General features: G+C 37.4%; 1 protein-coding gene and 1 long non-coding RNA gene across 2 annotated transcripts; one reads left to right on the plus strand and one right to left on the minus strand.

The window, feature by feature from the left end:
• Window positions 1–1,168: 1,168 nt before the first annotated feature.
• LOC310721469 (uncharacterized protein) lies at window positions 1,169–6,398 on the plus strand. The gene is made up of 13 exons (XM_083533191.1): window positions 1,169–1,547; window positions 2,007–2,087; window positions 2,195–2,564; window positions 2,821–2,917; window positions 3,115–3,347; window positions 3,470–3,643; window positions 3,815–3,908; window positions 4,018–4,362; window positions 4,454–4,571; window positions 4,648–4,739; window positions 5,005–5,112; window positions 5,222–5,491; window positions 6,089–6,398. Exons 10-13 carry the CDS (start codon window positions 4,649–4,651, stop codon window positions 6,298–6,300), a joined length of 681 nt encoding a protein of 226 aa, XP_083389317.1. The 5' UTR covers window positions 1,169–1,547; window positions 2,007–2,087; window positions 2,195–2,564; window positions 2,821–2,917; window positions 3,115–3,347; window positions 3,470–3,643; window positions 3,815–3,908; window positions 4,018–4,362; window positions 4,454–4,571; window position 4,648; the 3' UTR covers window positions 6,301–6,398.
• Window positions 6,399–9,665: 3,267 nt separating this feature from the next.
• Window positions 9,666–10,639, minus strand: LOC310721125. Its single transcript, XR_014531940.1, has 2 exons — window positions 10,585–10,639; window positions 9,666–9,834 (listed from the first exon to the last, which is right to left on the minus strand). It is a non-coding gene; the product is annotated as an uncharacterized lncRNA (long non-coding RNA).
• Window positions 10,640–16,895: the final 6,256 nt, after the last annotated feature.

The following is a 16,895-nucleotide window of genomic DNA, read 5'->3' on the forward strand; positions in this document are numbered from 1 at the left end:
AATCCAGGTCATGGTTTCTTTTTACCACATTTTCTATCTCTAAAACTGCCTCTTTCTCACCAACTACCTGCGTGTCTTCCCTCACCACGTTTATTTATTTATTTATTTATTTATTTATTTATTTATTTATTTATTTATTTATTTATTTATAAATTCATCAGTGGTGCTGACGTCATTGTAAGGAGATCCCATGCTCCATTGCGATGTTCCACTTGGTAAGTAGAACAGTTCATTAATATAATTGGAAACAATCCCTACAATTAACTGAACAAAAACTGTTCAATCAGGTGAAGAAGTTGTGTTTAGAAGTTGTAGAAGTGAATGGAAGCAGTTTTGTGATGCAGTAAATCACAGCAGACATTATAAAAATATAACTTGCTGCACCAAATGTGTAGTAGGCAGGCTAAGATAGCTAATTACATTAAAGTTTGTTTATTTGTTTTTCCACATTTAATCATGCAAATAGAAATAGAGGAGATTGTATGATATTTGGAAATTGTGTGTTTTAAGTTACCAAAATGACAGTAGCACTTTAATACTTAAGCCATTAATAAATGTATAGATGAGGAACAGGGTTGTCAGATAGGTGTGTTTTCCAGTAATTGTTCACAAATCCACACAAAAAACTCTAGTAAATACACCATTCTTAGCAATAACAATACAAATTAATGTCGACAATTAATTAATAATAAAAAAAAAACAATACTGTGGAGCATCACATATTTACAATATAATAAAGCAAATTAAGTGTTCTTGTCTAAAGAAGGTTAGGTTGTAACTACGTTGTAAACCATTTTCTGTCTGTCATTTGGCACATTAGAAATATCAAAATCCCACCTGTCTAATCCCATTTCATCCCACATAGTACAATTTAAAACCATCACAAACTGCCCAATCTGCCAACACTGATGAAGAAAAAATTGGTAAAAATGTAAGGTGTTCAATTCTGAATTCTAAATCTTTCTTTTTTCTCTCGTCAGGTCTTTCAGATTTGCCAGCTTCCAACATTATTCTTTTATTTTAATCCCCTTACCACACACACACACACACACACAAACACACACACACACACACACAAAATAACAAAAGGCACTTTTAAGAGCCATGTCTGTCTTGTTAACCTGCTCTCTCTCTCTCTCTCTCCCTCCCCCCCCCCTCTCTCTCTCTCTCTCTCTCTCTCTCACTCACTCTCCCTCTCCCTCTCTCTCTCTTGCTCACTCTCCCTCTCCCTCTCTCTCTCTCACTGTTTACATCTGTTGTTGTTGTTGTTGTTGTTGTTGTATCTGTCCGTTTGTTTCTGTTTCCGCCCCTCACCATGAGTGATTCAGAACTACAAGAACAGTTTATGCTGCTGGATAACCTGGTTGAGCATCAAGAAATCAATGATGAGCTCCAAAGTCTTGATGACTTACTTCAAGAGCTGCAGGGAGAGGAGGAAGCAGCACCAGTAAAAACACCTGAACCAAGGGTACATTGGAGAAAAAGAGACAGTGATGGAAACATTGTCTATGCAAGACCAAGATCAAGCAGGAATCAGTCAAACGAGGGTCAGTATAATTTTTCATTCAAGATATATTGAATATCTGGATTGTTTAGGCACTAATGAATGTATCAAACAAGGAATATGATGTAAACAATCAAACCAGAAGCACTGATTTTTAACATGAAAATAAATTGAATAAAATACAGTATTTGTGTAAAGAAGTATAAGATTCACTAAATGATTGGTTTTGTCAGTGGCCAACCAGCTTGTTTTTTTATGATCTGCTTCTACAGCAAGCATGTTTATTTGCTTTCCTCGTCTATTTGACACCTTATAGACAGATAACTGCAAGCAATTGAACTGTCTACATTTGGCTTTAGGAAATAAAAAGTCTGCTAGTCCTCTTGACTAAATGTTAAACAGTTAGCTTGGACCATTTTACACTGGTAATAAGGGAGATCAAATTGTGGGACAAGTTGTAAATGTTCTGAATGTTGTTCTTTATTGTTTTTATGTGGTATAGCTGATCACATTCAGAAAACTGATCCTCACATCAATGCTCCTGACACTAACTGTGAGGTGACCTTTTCTCCAGAGACTGTTGGTGTGTACTTCATTCTGTAAATTACATAATATATATATATAATGTGTGTATGTGTGTGTTTAATATTCCATACTATTTTAACAGAGTGTTTCATGCAAGGTCTCCAGCACTCAATGAGCGATACTTTAGATGATGATGCATCAGCTCTTGGAACCTCAAGAGATCCTCTCATAGTTTCCTCAAACTGGAGTACAAGACAAAGTCTTATTTCAGAGAAGTGGAGGGCAGAGAGACCCCACCTGGTGAACAGGGCGGTGGCACGAGAAAATGTGGTAACACACATCTGCCAACTGTGTGGAAGCAATCCAGCTGCTGTCCGGTGTTGTGACTGTCGACCACGCCCCTTTTTTTGTGCTGAATGTGATGTCATCATGCACACCAGACATTTTCTCCATAACCGAGATGCCATGACTCCTGGATTCTACCAGCCATTGCCTCCAACAACTTGTGTTGTAGATAAGGCTCTTTCCCATTGTGGTAAGTACTTGTTTGTGTCTGGACAACATAAATATTATTCTAGGAATTGTTAGTCCTCATAAGCTTTACTATTTAAATATGCCTTTTTGTCTTTTGTTGTTTGATTATTAAATTTATGTGGATACTTCGTGTCAGTTAGCTTTTTGAGCATCTCTGTATACTTTTTCAGCAATGTACTTCAATACCATAGAATCGTTCCAATGTTATATTACTCAGTCAATCCAAATGATCTTAATTTATGTGTGATCTTGTTCAGTGCGCCATGTGCCTGTGGAGGTTCCTGACAAAATTTGCGGTTGTTGCGACATTGAGGGTCAGCCCAGGGAAGACTGTTGCTGTGATCACAATGAATGGTAAGTGTGTGAAGATAAAAATCTATACATGCTCTACCTCCATAAGTTTGGCACAGGTCTGTATGTAAGATCTACACATGACTTTTGAGTAATGTTTAACACGTATACAAAGTCATGTAAAAAAGGTTGAAATAATCCAAAACCTGATTATTCACTTAAGGTTTACATTAAAGTGGAAATGTTTTTGATTTTTTCAGGACGATATGATCTAAGCATGCCTGAGTTGAGTTGTGAGGCACGCCAAGCCAGTTGGGCTGCTGGAGTGGTCGAGCTAAATCGAAGAGACTACTGGCCTGCGACCCTTAACTTTGCCACAATTTATGCCACAGATGTCTTTTTTTCATTTGAAGAAATGAAGATAGCAGCACCAGGACTGTCCTGCCAAGCTTTTTCAAGAATGCTTGATCAGCGAACTGTCCGCTTTGGTCGTGTGAGTATTACATTTATTTATCCTACAGTATTGGTAATCTTTCTGTATTCTGGGTTGAAAGGTGTTTGATGCTAATGCATTTGTTTTACATTATTTGCTGTTGGTTTCCCTCCTTTTAATAGACTGGCAAGATCTCCACAGACAGTTTTCAGAAAAGCTTTTTGAGTGGGAGGCCGTTTTGAGGTGGACAAAATCTGCAAGGAAGAGCCTTTCATCTGTTCTGCATGCACCCCAGATATTCTGGCAGTTTCAGTAGATGGAAACCGCAAGCTTTACAGTTTCAAGAATGCAGCTAGGTATACCAGAATTGTGTATAATGTCACACTGTTGAAACAATATTAATAAGAAGAAATATCCATTTAATGTGTATAGTAAAGTTAAATTAAATTAGAATGTATCATTCAATTTTGTGTATTCTGTATGTTTTTTTTTTTTTTTTTTTTTTTTGTTTTTTTTCTTTTTTATAGATCTGAAGAACAGGTCATCTTTGAAGACATCTTTATAGCTAAGGATGAAGATGTGACAAGATTTGTGGACTACATTCACAAGGCATCCAAACATGTACTGTAAAATCGCAGATGATTAGACTTTATACAGGAGTACAATTGCCTCCAACTACAAATTTTGTTTACGAGAGTCTTATTTTCATCAACTATTTTCTATATTATAGGTCAGTGGAAGAGGTGTTTGTGGAGGGGAGTGGTCAGCAGCCAGAGAGACCTCCCAAAGATCTGCAAGCAAGGTAGATGAGGAGGGACTGGAGCGTGCGGTGTGTCGGCATGGAGTGCTACTCTGTGCGTTAAATATGTACAGGGGGGAAATTTTTGCTTATCCCCTGTACTTGCAAAAACGGCTGGCTAGTAGGCAAATCACTTTTTTTTGTATGGATGTGACCTGCAAATATTGGCCTTACCTCCAAAGAATTGCAAAAAGCTGCCCAGAGCTCCAGCACCTTCTTAACATGAAGCCCTTTCTTTCAGTATTCCATGCCAAAGCCCATAATTTTAAGTGCAAAGTAGGTGAACTTTGCTATGAGATTATTAAAATCTTCAAATGAATATCAAAACTTTATCAGCATTATATTATTATTTTTCATTCCTAATCAGGTAAAATTGAGTGGAGCATATCAGGATGGGGCTGGTTTGACACTAGGAGAGGAGGTGGAACAGTGCAATGCTTTCCTCTCCAGGATTGCAGTGACCACAAAACACATGTCTAAAGCAGGTAAAATGACCTTCTACTGCACTTGTTACATCATTACAGTGGGAATATGGTAACATGATATTTTCTGTGTTTGCAGGATGCACAGACATGCTGACTCTCATGGCCATGCGCTGGAATCAACAAAAGTTCAACAATTTGGCCACCGCACTGAGCCGCCGATATCAGAAGGTAAGATAGAATCAGTAGAATTAGTTCTAGATGCTCAGTAATAAATTTCATTCATTTTTGAAGCTGTACAGGGTTATTCAAAACGAATGAACCGATATCATCACTCATTGCTTCAGTTCTCAAGCATCGTCATGGAATGAGTCCGTGACCGTGAGTTTTCTTTAATAAAATATTGTGTAATGAAATTGGTTAATTATTTTTAAATAACTCTGTATATTGAAGATTTGTTTGTTTTTATACTATCTGTGATTTCTTGTCATTTCAGACTATGAAAGCTCTGCAAAGCCAGTTGCAAAACCTAGAGTCCATGAAAGTCGAACTGACAGTGACAGAGAGCCAATTGGAAGACTGGGTATAAAGGAGTGGGCAGACGGTGAGAAAATGACTAGTGTGTGTGTACTGTGTGTATATATATATGTTACTGGTAATACATTTAGTTGTAATTAATTTTAATTGTTACTCTTGTTGTAATTTCTTCTCAGCAACAACAACCACCACAAATGATGTTGATGCTTTGGCCAGCAGAATTGAGGTGCTGGTGGCGAGTATCAAGAGGCGTTCCCAGCGTCTCTATAAAGATACAGATGGCAACAAAGGTCGTGCCAGGATCCGCCGCAAGATCAGGGAAGAGAAGGGGATCCTGACATCAGTTGTGGAGAAATACAACATAATGGTTCCAAAAACAGAAACTCTGTGCTTGGAAACCATTTTGTCTGGTGAGACAGCTTGGCCATGGCAGCTACCACACAGTGGTATGTACACTAGTCTTTTGACAATTCTTTTATATAATGACACATCAGCCACAATGCCACAAATGTCAATCTGCAACCCCATATCACGTAAGTTTTTCCTCATGCATTCCAGACACTGTTGATTTAAGGACAAAAAGAAAGGCATTCGACATCATTATGTCACTAAGGCGATCTTGTTGCAAAGATGAATCAACATTGGAAATATCTTTCAACTCGTGCTGAGACCCTCCGAGAACTGTCCTGCTTGTTTGCCAGCGAGAGTCTGAAAAGTAAGAATTTGTAACATATGGCACAAACATAAGCATAAACAAAGGGCTGCCCCATTTTTTTTCTGGAAAATGAACTCAAAACACAGTTCCAGTTCCATAGCTGAGAAAGAATGTTATAAGTTAAGTTATTTCAGCCATCACAACTGTCAGAGTATGTTTATTTTACTATTAGTAAGAGTCTTTTTGACTAGTGCATATTCCTATAACTACATAGGACATGTCCTGTCTAATCATTAAAGTAAAAAGCCCTAACACACATACACAACAATGATGATTGTTTATAAGGTTTCTAATGGAGGCTTAATGTTATTTTGTTCTTCTTTTTAAGATTCGCAATGTGGCCTAAGTGAAGAAGGTTTGAAAGTTCTGCAGAGCATCATCCACAGAAAGCAATGTAAAATCAGAGAAATGAGGGTACAAGCAAGAGACTGTTACCTGCATGTTTTGTCTGGAGCAGAGAACATCAACTTTTTAAACAAATCGTCAGCTGATGACTATGACAATGGAAGTGACTTTAAAAATTCTGATGATGAACTGTAATGTAAAAACCTTTTTTTTCTTGACACTGAACCAGTGACCTTAACCCTGAATCTAAAGTGTGTAATAAAATCTTCTTTTTTGTAATTTTATAAATACAACCAAAGTGTAGTCTCTTTTTTCACATACATAGAAATATAACCAGTCAGTGATGGAAATGAAGTGTTTTATTGTAAGGCTAAGTACTGTACTGTACTAAAGTATAGATTTCAGGTACTTGTACTCTAGATGATTTGTTACTTCTCATGGCTCTTTGTAGTTGTAAAGTATTAGGCTGCAAAATACTTTTTACTGAGCTTATAAAATACGACATTTTGGTATGAATAAAACTACTCAGTAGTTTACACATATAGAATAAATACAGCCAGCCAAAAGAATTAGTTAATATGCAAAGAAAAAAATATTTGCCAACAAAGATTTATAACTCGTTAGATTTGTAACTTTAAAAAAAAAAAAATTTAGATACAGTTGTCTATACAAAATAGTTGAAAATGACCTCCACCAACTACAACACTAAATAATCATAAGTTTAATGAGAAATTTTATTCATATTGGAAATATGAAGAGTTCAGGTGCAAAAGCCTCTAATCCATTTAGAATTGTTTTTAATAAAATGAGCATTTTTCTTAGGTGCCAATGTTTATTTTCAGTTTATTCACTTGAATGGCAGTAAAAATAACCTAGGAGCCTGAGAAAATGGCCATTTCAGAAGAAAAATTTTAACACCACTTACAGGCTTTTGCATCTAAAAACTTCAAATGAAATTTTAGGTCTTCATCCCTGGGCTGAGGAAAAACAACTGGCCACATGCCTGTGTTCTAGATTAGGGCACTGTATAACAGTTGAAACCTGTTTATAGACATGGAATAGGCAGATTATAATAAGGACATAGACAAGCAAGACAAAGAAATCTATTATGATAAGGAGGAATCCTTATTTCCCAACACTAAATGCAAGTTCATTTATTGCTGTTTTGCTATTCAGGTGGTCCAATTATGCAAACTGCTTTTACAAACATTTGTGAAAGAATGGGTTGCTCTCAGGAGCTCAGTGAATTCCAGCATGGTACCGTGACAGGATGCCACCTGTGCAATAAGTTCAGTCGTGAAATTTCCTCACTACTAAATATTCCACAGTAAACTGTTAAAGGTGTTATAACAAAGTGGAAGCAATTGGGAATGATAGCAACTCAGCCACGAAGTGATAGAACATGTAAAACCACAGAGCGGGTCAAAGGATGCTGAGACACATAGTGCACAGAAGTCATCAACTTTCTGCAGGGTCAGTAGCTACAGTCCTCCAAACATCATGTGCCCTTCAGATTAGCTCAAGAACAGTGCACAGAGAGCTTCATGGTAGAGCAGCTGCATCCAAGCCTTACATCAGCAAGTGCAATGCAAAGCATGGGATGCAGTGGTGTAAAGCATGCCACCACTGGACTCTAGAGCAGTGAAGGGATGCAGTGGTGTAAAGCATGCCACCACTGGACTCTAGAGCAGTGAAGACTTGTTCTCTGGAGTTACTAATTACACTTCACTGTTTGGGGGTTGCCAGGGGAACGGTACTTGTCTGACTGCATTGTGCCAAGTGTACCATTTTGTGGAGGGGGATTATTATGTGGGGTTGTTTTTAAGTATTTGGGCTCGGCCCCTTAGCTCCAGTGAAAGAAACACTTAATGCTTCAGGACATTTTGGACAGTTTAATGCTACCTACTTTCTTGGAACAGATTGGGGATGGCCCGTTCCTGTTCCAACATGACTGAGCACAAGTGCAGAAAGCAAGATCCATAAAGACATGGATGAGTGAGTTAGTGTGGAAGAACTCGACTGTCCTGCACAAGAGTCCTGACTTCAACCTGATAGAACACATTTGAGATTAATTAGATCAGAGACTGTAATCCAGGCCTTCTTGTCCAACATCAGTGTCTGACCTCACCAATGCGCTTCTGGAGAAATGGTAAAAAATTCTTAAGAACACACTCTTAAACCTTGTGAAAAGCCTTCCCAGAAGAGTTGAAGCTGTTGTAGCTGCAAAGTTTGGGCCAACATCAAATTAAATCCTATAGATTAAGAATCGGCAAGTTCATTTGCATGTGAAGGCAGACGAGTGAATGCTTTTGAATATAGCGTATATAAACAGTTTGTAAAAATAAACAGTGTTTTAAAAAGTGTTTTAAGTAAAATGCCGCATTTTAACCTGGATCTCAAATATATCAAAGGTTTGCACAATAAACATATTTAGATATTCATTTGTTCATTAAACTTAGTGTTTACTTCATTTAATTACTAGATTTTTACAACTACATTACCCAAAAGCCTTTGTCACTCTATCAATGGGACGGGAAAACATGGTGCTGTATTTTGTAGTTTATTGAAGTGTATACTTGTGCTGTAGTGTTACGGTTAGGATCTCGGTAAATCGTGAATTTTTTGTACCGTAGCGATACCTCATTGTTCAGTGACAGTATTAGTGAAGTCATAATGACAGTAAAACAGTTTGCAACATGAAGCACCTTTTATTTTTGCTTAAATGTTAATCCAGCCACACCCCGTCAAAATAAACGTCCCACTTTATTGTCCAAATATAGTAATTACAGGATCTACCAGCTTCAGGTGGGTTATAACAGGTCAGTTATATATGTATTTCTTCTCATTAAAAATACAATTTAACAGTTATATATTTCTATCTGGAGCTAACCTTATGTAGATTAGATTTTTGATTAGTAAATCTTTTTTTTTAAAACAATGGCCTATTGATTTCCATGGTATGAACAGCTGTATACGGTGACAGCTGTATACAGTATGAGGAATATATATATATATATATATATATATATATATATATATATATATATATATATATATATATATATATATATATATATATATATATATATATATAGTGTGTATATATATTTTTTTTTTATTATTATTTTTTTTATTACAACAAATGTCTTAAAGTATCCTCTCTCAAGTAGATACTTAAATACATTCATAATAAAATTGTATGCAAATAAGGCAATCAGTTTTGGTAAAATATGTAAATTTTAATAACCATTCTTATTAATAAACATATTCTATTTTAGGCTAAATGAAAAAAAATATGTAAATGGGAAATATGTAACACTAAATATATTTTTATATTTATATTTTGGTATTTATTCATGCATGGCATAAGAGACAGTTCATGTAAACTTACCCATAATAAAACTGCTCTGCAAAAATCATTAAAAACATGTTGGGAAAACCATTATAACTGCATGTTTGTAGCATGTCCTCTCCATGTTACACCACCTGGCTGTTATGCAGTTCAGAAAACATGCAAAAGGTGTATAAAATGACAACAAAAAAAATACTGAAAGAGTGTATGCACTGTACAAAAACTTTAATGATTACAGCAATAACAAAAAACAACAAGAACAACAACGACAAAACCCTCAAAATTGACATTCTGAAAGCTGGTTGGTATTTGGAGACTCGGGCAAAAAATGCTGGAATTCGCTGGCAGGCTCCCAGGTGTCATCCCAAGTTTTGCCACTGCAAAGTATCATAAGTGCACATGTTATTGTACCACAGAACAAAAATCATGATCATCAAGCTCGAGTTCAATTATATATTTTTTTTATATTTGTTAAAGTAACACTCTTGGATTAGCTGAAAAGGGGCTATGACTTGCAGAATACTGAATAAATGTAGAAATGTAGATTTCAGCATGTTTTCATGTTGCATTCCATGCAGATCTATAAGTTGTACAGACACAGGGATAAGGATAGTGACTGCATCTTGCTCCCATTTCTAATCATCATTGGTCTCATCATTGGTCTCCTGTTCGTCATATTTAATAATTGTTTATAATCCATTGTGTCCACTTCAATCAAAACATTTTGGGCTCTTGCTAATAACTACATATATTAATCCACACCAGGAGGTAGATCATTCTCCCATTTGTATCCAAAATAATTGAATAATATTTTAAGAATTTTCAGTCTCAGTCTTCGAGTTTTAGTACAGACTACTGACCATCGCCCATGTCCTAGCAAAAACTTGCATCAGTTTTTTATCTACGTCAGAGGATAATTAGAAGTCAAGTCAAGATGCTTTTATTGAAGCTTTTATTCCTGCCATGATCAACTACACGACCAGGGAGCTTTCTCTTGCCACAGACATAAATAATAGGAACCTCCATGCTGCTTGTAAGACACCATTTTAACTTTGCCAACATCTTATTGGTCATGAAATAGACTTAGCATTGCAATGGAGTTACATTTTTAATGAAACACGACTTACCACACAGTGCAAGGCAACCAGTGGACTTTCAATTCTGCTTTTCCCCACACACACACACACACACACACACACACACACACACACACACACAAACACACACACACACACACACACACACACACACACACACACACACACACACACACACACACATGCGGGTTTATGTGTATTACAAGGACACTTCAGCCCAAACCAGTTTTTTGGTGTATTAGATGGACACCCCTTTCCACTTGTTGTACAGAGATGTGGAGGATGTCAAAAAATCTATTTTGAATCATACAACACAGATCTCACTTCAAAGTTTGTTTTTACACACAACACAACCTACAATGCAACAATCAGAAAATATGCAACGTTATGAGGACATTGAATAATTAGACACAAAAGCCCCGCCTATGACAAAACACAGAATTATGAGGACTACCGTGATTTATAAGGACATTGGCTATACACTACACAAAAGTGTCATGTGGGTGTATTAAAGGGACAAATGTGAATTAATGGAACATGGCTAAACACAAACACAATAGTGAATATATTGTGTATTAAAGGGACATACCTGATATATGAGGACAAAAGATTTACACAAACACAATAGGGAAGATAGTGTATTAAAGGGACACACCCATGTGAAGACAAGAGACCAGACTCAGCAAATTGTACACAGCACTGTATATTAAGAAATATCCATTATAGTTTTGTAACTGTTTGTCTCTTAACAAGAAGCAACATTTAAAGCAACATTACAGAAAATGCTCTTATGTGACAACATACTATTTTTGGAAAGCAGATGCATAATAAATCCTATAAAAAAATACTAAATAGCATAGGAACGTATCTCAGACATGTAGTTTTACCAAAAGTAAAACTATAAAAAATAACAAAACATGCATTATTTTGTGACTGTTTCTTTTTAAGTATTAAGCCTTGATTCCTCACAAAATCTCATATGTTTTGGACAAAGTGACTAAACAATGCAGGATGCTTAGAACTTGTTTCTGTTGCCTTCTTGCATCCACCCTCTCCGCAGAGTTTTCGAGAATCACTACAAAAAAACTTAAAAAAAAATATATATATATTCTTGGATTTAATATCAGCAATGAAAATATAATTTTTTTCCAAAAAGGAAAACAGAATAACTGTTGATTGTAAAAGACAGTTCTTATTTTATCTTTTTTAATTAGTATTGTTTTTTAATAAAGAAAAGATTTGTGTTATCCGATTACTCAATGGGATAAACGTTAGATAGAATACTCTGATGATGGTCACATGTCATTCAGTAACTGGCTCAACTTAAGGTCAAATCTTGGAGTCCGGTGTTTATGTTTTTCAGTATCAAAACCCAGTCATACTCCTGACAGCCTGAATAACCAACATGACAGAAACCATTTTACAAATTGTAGTTTACTGTGTCTCATCACACTGGACTATGGTTTGTGTTAGACGTCCTCATACTTACTACTAGTGTCATGTTGTGTATTGTGGGGGATGGGCAGATGTTCACTGTGTCTCATAAAACTGGACTATGGTTTGTGTTAGACGTCCTCATACTTACCACTAGTGTCATGTTGTGTATTGTGGGGGATGGGCAGATGTTCACTGTGTCTCATCAAACTGGACTATAGTTTGTGTTAGACGTCCTCATACTTACTACTAGTGCCATGTTGTGTATTGTGGGGGATGAGTAGATGTTTACTGTGTCTCATCAAACTGGACTATAGTTTGTGTTAGACGTCCTCATACTTACTACTAGTGTCATGTTGTGTATTGTGGGGGATGGGCAGATGTTCAATGTGTCTCATCAAACTGGACTATAGTTTGTGTAAGACGTCCTCATACTTACTACTAGTGTCATGTTGTGTATTGTGGGGGGTGAGTAGATGTTCACTGTGTCTCATCAAACTGGACTATAGTTTGTGTAGTACATCCTCATACTTACTACTAGTGTCATGTTGTGTATTGTGGGGGATGGGCAGATGTTCACTGTGTCTCATCAAATTGGACTATAGTTTGTGTAGTACATCCTCATACTTACTACTAGTGTCATGTTGTGTATTGTTTGGGATGGGCAGATGTTCACTGTGTCTCATCAACCTGGACTATAGTTTGTGTAGTACGTCCTCATACTTACTACTAGTGTCATGTTGTGCAAATTTTAATGTGGTTTTCCAACTTGTCATGAGGAGATCTGGGTTTGATGATGAAAAACACAAAATACTCGTTTTTAATTTTACCCTCTTACTGAATAATTAATGACTACCATTAATTATGGACAGGCAGTATAATGATGATTTGAGCTTCCAATATGACTATCTAGTTTAAAAAGTTAATAGAAATTAAACATCCCCTTGAGTATTACAAACACAAAGTTCACAGACACTTACCTTCTCAGTTTCATCTCCTGCTGCACAGCTGACTACAGCTTTTGATGGTTGTTCTGAAGAACACACCTGTGAAATACAAAAGATATTTGCAAACACACATTGATGATGGTCATCTATACTGCAATGTATAAGGTCACATGTCATTCAGTAACTGGCTCAACTTAACTGGACTATTGTTTGTGTTAGACGTCCTCATACTTACTACTAGTGTCATGTTGTGTATTGTGGGGGATGGGCAGATGTTCACTGTGTCTCATCAAACTGGACTATAGTTTGTGTTAGATGTCCTCATACTTACTACTAGTGTCATGTTGTGTATTGTGGGGAATGGGCAGATGTTCACTGTGTCTCATCAAACTGGACTATAGTTTGTGTTAGACGTCCTCATACTTACTACTAGTGTCATGTTGTGTATTGTGGGGGATGGGCAGATGTTCAATGTGTCTCATCAAACTGGACTATAGTTTGTGTTAAATGTCCTCATACTTACTACTAGTGTCATGTTGTGTATTGTGGGGGATGGGCAGATGTTCACTGTGTCTCATCAAATTGGACTATAGTTTGTGTAGTACATCCTCATACTTACTACTAGTGTCATGTTGTGTATTGTTTGGGATGGGCAGATGTTCACTGTGTCTCATCAACCTGGACTATAGTTTGTGTAGTACGTCCTCATACTTACTACTAGTGTCATGTTGTGCAAATTTTGATTTGGTTTTCCAGCCTGTCATGAGGAGATCTGGGTTTAATGATGAAAAACACAAAATACTCGTTTTTAATTTTACCCTCTTACTGAACAATTAATGACTACCATTAATTATGGACAGGCAGTATAATTATGATTTGAGCTTCCAATATGACTATCTAGTTTAAAAAGTTATAGAAATTAAACATCCCCTTGAGTATTACAAACACAAAGTTCACAGACACTTACCTTCTCGGTTTCATCTCCTGCTGCACAGCTGACTACAGCTTTTGATGGTTGTTCCAGCTCAGCAGTTGAGTTCAATCTTTAAATACCTTGCTTCTCCATGGCCAGTCAGAGTCTCTGTAGTTATAAGTAATCTCTTCCCCAGGACTTATATCCTTTAGTGCAAATAAGCAGAGATGGGGCTTTCCATCCACTCTGATTGATTTCATTTTGCTGTTGGGGTTCACATCATCATCATTGACCAGTCTCCCTAAAGAGCCATCTTCTCTGGCAGCATCAACCCTATAACAGCAACAATGCTAACTCTAAGGCATAACATTGACCAACACACAAGAGGAAAGTTTTACTGAATAATTAAACAACTTAAACTTTACCACTACTCCATAAAAATTACAAAGTTTGTTTCTCTAGGTGACCTACAACTGTACATTTGAAAGATTAACATGAGTTATTTGATCAACTTTTCCACCCATACATACATAATACAATCTGCTTAGTTATAGCTTATATTTAATTGACTGATTATTAGGTAAACCATGAATTGTTGCTATTAAATAAAGACAAAAAAAATATATTCAATTATACATTTTTCAATCCTTATGATTTGTGCAGAAACTCTAACTAAAAGCAAACATGTGACCAATGCTAGCCTACTTTTATTACGAATGTGACATAAAATAAAACTTGGCTAAAACAATTAATTGAATTTTTTTATCAGTCTTACCTTCAGCGTCTTCATAATGATGATCTCTCCGTGTGCGTGCGTGCGTGCGGTCAACTCCACGGAAGCGGGGTGGGGTGGGGGTCGGGGATTTTTCATTTATTAATCCAGGTATTTAAAATGTATTTTAAATACCTGGCCACCTGGTATTTAACCTGGTACGGCCTGGTACGGCCACCTGACCGCACCGCTCATAAATGCATTCAAAAATCATAATTTATAAAATATTGATTAAGGAGAAGGTCAGTCATGAATATGTTAAAATGTTTGGACCACGAGAGCTTCCAAAAATAGCCAGCATTCATAAAAAATAAATAGCAGCCTCAGTGCAAAAAAAGTGTTTAAGCACAAAAACACATCTTTACACATCGCAAATACTTTAAAAAATAATTTTAGGTTGGATGACTGCCATGTTTGTTTGCAAAATGACATTTTCTGTGCAAAAGAAACAGGGAGGCGACCCTTTTTGGTCCCCTCCTGCCCCCACCCCATATGACTATGCCCTTGCTTTTTTAATGGAGCAAAACGTACTGGGCCGGGTTTTCCAAAGCCCTCTTAGCTTAAGTCAGTGATTGACAATAACCACAGGCCTTGGACATTGGACACGTAAACACAGCTGAATAACTAAAAAGAACAAAATACTTTTTATTGGCTACCAATAACCTGATGACCCGAATAAATCTAATTTGCATGAAGTCAGCTTTGTCTGAGAGCAAATTTATTAATAGTGTGGATTAAAGTACACCACTGCCAAAAAACATACCTTTTCTTCCCTTCTTCACATATGGCCCCTCCTGACTCAATGACTGGGAGGTGGAAGATGGAGCAGTTGGAGCACAAGACTGTGGAAGGGAGAGATCTGTGGTGATAAACGATGGAGGAGAGACAGTGGTGGCAGAAGGTGGCAGTGAACCGATTAAGGTTTTTGTCCTTTTCCTCCTCTGTTGCAAAGACCTAGAACATGGAAGTGAAGGTGAAGGAGAAAAAGAGTGTGAAGTTAGAACAGCTGAGGAAGTAGTAGAGGAGCAAGGAGAAAGTGAATTTGGAGAACATGGGGAAGAGAGAGAAACAAGGTTGGGTGTATATAGAGTCTCGGTCTTCTTTGTAAGGCTGCGCCACGGTGAGGCTCTCCGGCGGCTCCACGGTGAGGCTCTCCGACTGCTCCGCGGTGAGGCTCACCGGCTACTCCACCGTGAGGCTCTCCGACTGCTCCACCGTGATGCTCTCCGACTGCTCCACCATGAGGCTCTCCGACTGCTTCACCGTGAGGCTCTCCGATTGCTCCACCGTGAGGCTCTCCGACTGCTCCACCGTGAGGCTCTCCGACTGCTCCACCGTGAGACTCTCCGACTGCTCCACCATGAGGCTGTCCGACTGCTCCACCGTGAGGCTCTCTGACTCCAAAATGGAACTGTTGCACTGCTCCTGACTGAAGCTTCTGTGCTGCTTTGTTATCGGATGTCATTGTCCAGCTGCTGTGCTGTAGAGGTTGCTTTAATACAAGTTTACATTAATTTTTATATCTGTACATATTAACAAACAAAAAAACATGCATTTTAAATACTAATTATTTTTTCTGGACAAAAAACTTGCTTCTACCCTTAGTCAAGATAAATTCATATGCTGTCCTCATCTTATTTAAAAAATTTCTTGTGACAGGAGTGGGGAGCAGATGGGTGATTATGTCTGCAACTCACCTACCATGAGGAAAATAAGTATTTGAACACCGTGCTATTTTGCAAGTTCTCCCACTTAGAAATCATGGAGGGGTCTGAAATTGTCATCGTAGGTGCATGTCCACTGTGAGAGACATAATCTAAAAAAAAAAATTCATAAAATCACAATATATGATTTTTAAACTATTTATTTGTATGATACAGCTGCAAATAAGTATTTGAACACCTGTCTATCAACTAGAATTCTGACCCTCAAAGGCCTGTTAGTCTGCCTTTAAAATGTCCACCTCCACTACATTTATTATCCTAAATTAGATGCACCTGTTTGAGGTCGTTAGGTGCATAAAGACACCTGTCCACCCCATGCAATCAGTAAGAATCCAACTACTAACATGGCCAAGACCAAAGAGCTGTCCAAAGACACTAGAGACAAAATTGTACACCTCCACAAGGCTGGAAAGGGCTACTGGGAAATTGCCAAGCAGCTTGGTGAAAAAAGGACCACTGTTGGAGCAATCATTAGAAAATGGAAGAAGCTAAACATGACTGTCAATCTCCCTCGGACTGGGGCTCCATGCAAGATCTCACCTCGTGGGGTC

This window comes from Silurus aristotelis (assembly GCF_946808225.1).
Source record: "Silurus aristotelis genome assembly, chromosome: 27".
NCBI lineage: Eukaryota > Metazoa > Chordata > Actinopteri > Siluriformes > Siluridae > Silurus > Silurus aristotelis.

Bases quoted from the DNA above. Each gene is read 5' to 3' on its own strand.
- LOC310721469 (XM_083533191.1), top strand. From the start codon at position 4,649: ATGCACAGACATGCTGACTCTCATGGCCATGCGCTGGAATCAACAAAA. The intron at 4,740-5,004 runs GTAAGATAGAAT...TTGTCATTTCAG, and splicing joins TGAGCCGCCGATATCAGAAG to ACTATGAAAGCTCTGCAAAG. The intron at 5,492-6,088 runs GTATGTACACTA...CTTCTTTTTAAG, and splicing joins ATGGCAGCTACCACACAGTG to ATTCGCAATGTGGCCTAAGT.